At 50.4% G+C, this 7,159-nt stretch overlaps 1 protein-coding gene across 1 annotated transcript; it reads left to right on the forward strand.

The window, feature by feature from the left end:
* Positions 1-2,398: 2,398 nt before the first annotated feature.
* LOC115241984 lies at positions 2,399-2,914 on the forward strand. The gene has a single exon (XM_029817983.1). It carries the CDS (start codon positions 2,399-2,401, stop codon positions 2,912-2,914), a length of 516 nt encoding a protein of 171 aa, XP_029673843.1.
* Positions 2,915-7,159: the final 4,245 nt, after the last annotated feature.

Raw genomic sequence — 7,159 nt, forward strand, 5'->3', positions numbered from 1 at the left:
CGAAGAAGAATACGAGCGCGTATACCAGAATATGCGCCCGGAGATAAAAAGACTCATCGAATATGATGAAACCGGCGACCTAGACAACCTGCAGGCACGCGCTACGGAACTCGAGGATATCGACGCGCAATGCGCGGCCGAACAAAGACGCAACCGCCCGGGAAACCCCAAACCGGCAATCGCCGCCGTGTACAACCAGGAGGACTGTTGCTGGCGATGTAAACAACGAGGTCACACACGGTTTAACTGCCAACGACCGCCACGCAAGTTCGGCTCCCAATGCGGTACAGACGGCGTATTAACAAGACAGTGCCACCCGCCGGCGGGAAACGCCGAGCGGGCCGGGGCCACCACATCAGCCGCCAGAACCCCGAGCCCCGCATCCGATTCACGCCGCGGCCGCACATTCGCGTCCAACTAGACCAAAACCGATACGACGCACTACTAGACTCCGGATCCGAGATTTCGTTTGTGAACGAGCAAACGGCCACCCACGCACAACGAGGGGGTCACGCAATCGAGTGAGTCTCAATTGCGCACATTACCGATCGGACACGACAATATTTCCCAATCGGACACAGACCCAATCGGACACAGGTTCGATCGGACACAGTTGGTTGCAATCGGACACAGGCCCGATCGGACACAGGCCCGATCGGACACAGGCCCGATCGGACACGGACATGTGTCCGATCGGGAAATATTGTCGTGTCCGATCAGTAATGTGCGCAATCGGGACGACCCCACGCAATCGACCGACACGAAGAGGAGGTACAACTCGCGAACGGCGAAACTACCCGGATCCCCGGCACCATCACCTTGCCAATCTGCATCGGAAACCGCATGTACCGGCACGACTTCGCGATCCTGCCGAACCTCGAGAGCCCGATATTAATCGGCATGGATCTCTGGGCACGCACCGGCATCCGCCTTGCCCCGCTTCGATATATCCCCCGAGCGAACGCACCTGCACTGCACGGAACGACAGGGGGACTGACACCGCAAACCGTCACGGAAGAAAGACGATTAAAGGACTTCCTCGAGCACAAATTGACGAAATTCGCGAACATCCAGGGCCCGACCAATCGCGCACAGCACGAGATACGATTGCGTGACCCGACGCCGATCAAACAACGCTATCGGCCCCGCAACCCTGCGATGCAAGCGGTCATAGATCGGGAAGTAGCAGAGATGGAGGCCGCCGGCGTCATTGAACCATTCAAAAGCGCCTGGAGCTCTCCCGTAGTGCTCGTCGAAAAGAAGAACGGAAAGTACCGTTTCTGTATCGATTTCCGCAAAGTCAATGACGCCACGGAGAAAGACGCATACCCGTTACCGCAAGTAGTCGCGACACTCGACAAACTACGGGGCGCTCGATACTTGACAACACTGGACTTAAAAAACGGGTATTGGTAGATACCGCTCAAACCCGCCAGCTGACCGATCACCGCTTTTACGATCCCAGGGCGGGGATTGTATCAATTCACGGTAATGTCATTCGGGCTACACTCCGCACCGGCCACCTTCCAACGGCTATTAGACACGATCATAGAACCAGCCCTTGAACCAAACGTGTTCGTCTACCTGGACGAGGTCAAATACCGGAAAGGCACGCTCAACCGCGTAGCCGACGCCCTATCGCGTCAGCCCGAGATTTGCGTCGCAACCACGCGCCAGTGCCGCTGGTATCAGCGCATCTTCCAGGAGGTCGAAGACGAACCAGACAGCCGACCCGATTACCGCATCACGGACGGGAAACTGTTCCGCCACATCCTGCACAGCCTGAATTTTAAGGAGAACACAGCGGAAGAGCAGTGGAAGGAATGCGTAGCGAAGGAGCAACGACCAACAGTGATGCGTAACTATCACGACGCACCAACCGCGGGCCACCTCGGAATCGCCAAGACAATCGCCCGAATCGCCGAGCACCACTATTGGCCGGGAATGTTTCGGGATATCGCCGCGTATGTACGAACGTGCGAGAGATGCCAAGCGTACAAAGTGGCTCAACAACAATCAGCCGGCAAGCTCCACGCCACCGACGTGCAACGGCCCTGGGAACAGGGTACCACCGACCTCGTCGGGCAGCGGCCCGTGGTAGCGACCACGCTCACGCCAAAGCCACACGTGGCTTTACGTGATGCAAGATCGGTTCTCGAAGTGGGTGGAATTGACACCCCTTCGCCAAGCCACCGCCAAAGCAGTCACGAAAGCCATCACCGAGAGGGTAATCCTCCGACATGGTCGACCAGAGAGCATCCTGTCGGATAACGGCACGTAATTCACGTCGAGAGACTTTGCCGAAAGGCTGAAAGCCTTCAATATCCAGCACAAAACCGCACCAGCCTATGCACCACACTGCAACCCGGTGGAGAGGACGAACCGAACGATCAAGACGATGATCAGCAAATTCGTCGACAAAGACCACAGAGATTGGGACGAACACCTGCCCGCATTCCAGTTCGCCTTCAATACAGCCGTGCACGACGCCACCGGCTACACACCAGCGTATATTACACACGGGCGAGAGCTCGTGCCCCCGCACCGCACCGCACCAGCCACCAAGACCGTCCGCATAAAATTAGCCAGAGCCTTCCAGCGGCAGGAGAGATACTACAATCTCAGGCGACGAGAATGGAGACCACGCGTGGGAGAGTGGGTGTGGAAGAGAGACCACCCGCTGTCAAAGAAAGCCGACAATTTTAATGCGAAACTCGCGCCAAAATACATTGGCCCGCTCGAAGTTCGCCGAATCGTCTCACCAGTGATCGTAGACCTGAGGAGCAAGCGGGGAAAGTGGTACAGACATGTACACATCCAGGATTTCAAAGTCGCAAAAACAAAACACGACGGCGACAATAACAACCCCGAGGACGAAGCCGATGATACCCCTACTACCGGCGGGGAAGAATAAACGGCCGAAACCGAAAGCTAACGGCACAGACCGCAAAGATGAGTCAACCCGACGACATCCTCGCTGCGATCAACCAGCTCCTGGACGATCCGCTGTTCGCATACGATCCTCCGCTGCCAGGACCGTCCGACCAGCGAAAACCGCCGACGACCGACCGTCCGTCAACCGGTCCGACCGCCCGACCACCGAGCCGACCGCCAAAGATCGGAACGCTGATTCAGCGCTCCGACCGCGTCAATCAGCTCAAAATGCAGCAGCTGATGCAGGCTCCGCCACCGCCGCCTGCCCGCTCGCGACCACCAGCGAGCACTCCAGCCCGCAAGAGATCGCGGGAAACCGAGAACGAGACCGGCGAAGACCAGCCGCCTCGCCTCCTGATGCCGACAGGCCCGTTACTGCCGCCACCGATCCGGGTTCAAATAGAACCCGGCATAATCTTCGACGTGCCCCACTTCGCGGTGCACGTCTCAAGAAAATATAAGATCCGATCGCCGCAGGGCCACTGGGTCATGAGATTCTCGAAAACCGGAGAACTGAGATACCGCCGCCGGCTAAACTAAATACGAGCGACCGAGACGCAAAACACCGCGTAACCGAGCGAATGCCTCAAATTCAGGCATAATTTACGAAAGGGGGTGATGTAACGAGGCATCCCCCTCAGTAATGCACCGTTACCCGGCCGCCGATCCGGGTATAAATAGCGCGCGTTTTCGGTTATCGGGACCAGATCTTTCCGATCCAGCAGAGTCAGTAAGACGTCTGAAACCTTCCGAATTCCTGATAAAGCTCCTAAGAAAAAGAACAACAGGGTTGGGTGTACTCAGCCTCCGCCGAGAGTTTGCGGCATCTCTACGAGCAATCCTGACACCACCGCAATTAAGAGGTATACGGGATCGGGCGTACTCGACCCAGCCGAGAGTGCTCGGCCCCTCGCTAGCTATTCCATCCACCGTGTGTATCGGCATTGTTCCAGTGGCAGGGAGTTCTCTGCCACCGACGGGATTCCTCGTTGGCCGATACATTCCTGATTCCGCCACCCGCGATCCAGATACGCGAATTACAATCGACAATTACACGTACGGACAGACCGCTGGCCACCGCCATTAACGCGCCCAACGCGCCATTATTACGGGCACGATAAGTCCCGCGCCGAGGGCCGACCTGCGCCCTACCGCGACACCGATCGACACCCGAAAGCACGACCCGCGCTGCATGCGATCGCGGTGCATTGCATGCACCTCCGGCATTGCATACTCGCACACCGACAGTATACATACTCGCACGCATACATGTACACTCGCTCACATACATTATACGTACTCGCACATATAATTTATACGTTCTCGCACACATACATTATACGTACTCGCACATATAATTTATACGTTCTCGCACACATACATTATACGTACTCGCACATATAATTTATACGTTCTCGCACACATACATTATACGTACTCGCACATATAATTTATACGTTCTCGCACACATACATTATACGTACTCGCACATATAATTCTACGAGCAATCCTGACACCACCGCAATTAAGAGGTATACGGGATCGGGCGTACTCGACCCAGCCGAGAGTGCTCGGCCCCTCGCTAGTTTTCCGTCTACCTCGTGCATCGGCAGCCTTCTCGTGGCAAAGGAGTTCCCTACCGCGGACGGGAGTTCTCGTCGGCCGACGCATCTCGCAATCCGCACCCGCGATACGCAAATAAAATCTGACCGTAATACATCTCGACGGACCGACTGTTAGCCGCCATAATTAAGGCCGACGCGCCATTATTTCGGAAGCAATACGTCCCGCGCCGAAGGACGATCCGCGCCCTGCCGCGACACCGATCGACGTACCGGATCGATAAGCGCGGATAAGGACCGCCCACCGGCGCGCCCGAAAACTCACGATCCGACAGCTAACGGCTTCTGCCGGATTTACGCGACGCGATTTATAATCGATATTCGACCGAACACCCGAAAGCGCGAATCGCGCTGCGCGCAATCGCGGTGCGTTGAATGCACCCCCGGCATTGCAAACTCGCGTACATACACACCGCATACATCCGTACACGTACCTTATACGTGCTCGCACTCACACGGACATTTACACCGTGACGCACACACATATTTATATTGTACATTCGCGCGCACACACTCTCGCTGTATAACACCTACACACTCAAACAATAAATTATATTTTTACAATACATAATGTCATTCGTGTCTCGATATCCCTTTCACGAGCCCAGGATTCCGACCGAGTTATCCGTCTCCGCCTCGCGAAAGCGGGACGTTACATAAGGACAGTGTTGCCACCGGTCTAAAAGATCTTGTCCCTACTAACCCGATACAAAATCCCTACTTTTCCCTACGCTTTGTTTCTTTATATTTATAATGTTTTCTGTATGATACAATTGGTCTAACCACCAAAACTATGTAATCTGATCTTTCTACATCTGCATTAGAATGCGGCAAAGCCAAAACAATATCTGCAAGTTTGCATATATTTCTAAAATAATATTCATCATTGAAATTTTTTATATTTCTTAATTTTGTCCAAAATTCAAAAATATTTAGATTTTCTAGAAGAGTCTTCTCTTGATTTAAAAAATATGAGCTTATCAACTCATACTCCTGTAAAACTTTAGAAATATTAAGAATATCACAATATTTATCACATAAATTAGTAATAGAAACTTTTCGATTTAAACACATTTTGGGAATCGCAAAGCGCATTACATGCACACGGTTTACGCTTGTGTGTGTATCCCCACCATTACGGAGTTGTGTTGCTCGCGTCTCAATTCTGGCATCAGTGTCTAGTGCTGAGATCTATTTCGGCTGCCTTTTTATATCGGGAGTATAACGGTAACTGCGTTTTCCTATGGAGGGGATAATCACGCGTTGTTTTCGGCGGCGGTAATTAACGGTTAACGCGCCGTTACCCTCCGGCGGGAAAACGACGCGGCGTTTTGGCGGTTGAGCACTCGATGCTTTCCGGAAGCGCTCGGCGGTTCTCGGTATCGGTACGGGCCGTAACGGCAGCCGTATAACGGCTGTACGGTGATCTCAGATATCTCGCAACGATTATAAAAAAGGGCGCTGAGCGCCTCTGCCCCTGCCCGGCTGATGTTCGCCGAGCGGCAGACTTCCGACTGGTCAACTGCCTGGTAACGATGGGAGGTGCATCGTTACAAGTTCTAGGGAAAACTTTGTGGTGGATAAGGTTTGATATACGTTGGCGTGCTATTGGAGCGTCCAGGAGCAATTCTTGACAATGTCTCTTTTTACCTATTGACCGTTTGTATTTGATTAATTTTATGTATCACGTACTCATTTAACTTATTGTATCATTGAAGAGAGTCCAGTCGAGGACAGAAACGTTTGATTAGTTATACTGACAGTTATTTATATTCGCGATTCACGTCTTGTTTATTATTTATGAGATGTTTAATTTTTGATCGTTATTTACATAGGGTTATTTATGTTTGCGATTCGCGTTTTGTATATTGTGAGATGTCTGATTTAATAGCTTTCCGTTAAGACACTCGCGTGCGCTTATCATTAAATATTGCTCCTTAAGCCTATTCTTAATTATTTGTTTTGATTTTATGGGAGTTACCCCGTTATTTTTAACATTTTTAGGTCATTTACAAATAGCTAAGCAATGAGTTGCATGTTTATGTTAATATAACAAAACAAATCTTGTGGGAATTTTATCAAAAATATTACATATATAACTGAATTGAAAGCGTCAGAATTAGAGCCTGAAATAAAAATGTTAACCATCAGTCAAAGAAGACACATAAGATATAATAATAAATTTTATTTATAAATTATATAATAAAGGTTATTTATTTTCTTGGACTAAATACTTTAAGGACAAGACTTAATCTATTTAACTTTTCTTGACATAATGGTTGAACTTATTTTTTTAAAACAATAAGAAACATGAATGTGGAAATTGATGATTTATTCGGATACCTTTTGCAATATAATGTTATCTGAGAGCATTAAAATATGTCATCAACAAAAAGTAGTTTCAATTTGAATCAAAATGAGGAGGATGAATCGGTTAGTGATGCTGAAATGCAGATTTTATTAGAAGATAGTATAAGAGTTTATAATAATTTAGCAGTTGCATTGATTAAAACACAAGTCTGCAATGCAGCTTTAGAAAATGTGAAACATGTTTTGAGGTGTCAACCACAAAATGTTAAAGCACTATTTAGGAAAGGTATTAT

The sequence above is a fragment of the Formica exsecta genome, unplaced genomic scaffold (genome assembly GCF_003651465.1).
Source record: "Formica exsecta isolate Colony F162 unplaced genomic scaffold, ASM365146v1 scaffold550, whole genome shotgun sequence".
Classification (NCBI taxonomy): domain Eukaryota; kingdom Metazoa; phylum Arthropoda; class Insecta; order Hymenoptera; family Formicidae; genus Formica; species Formica exsecta.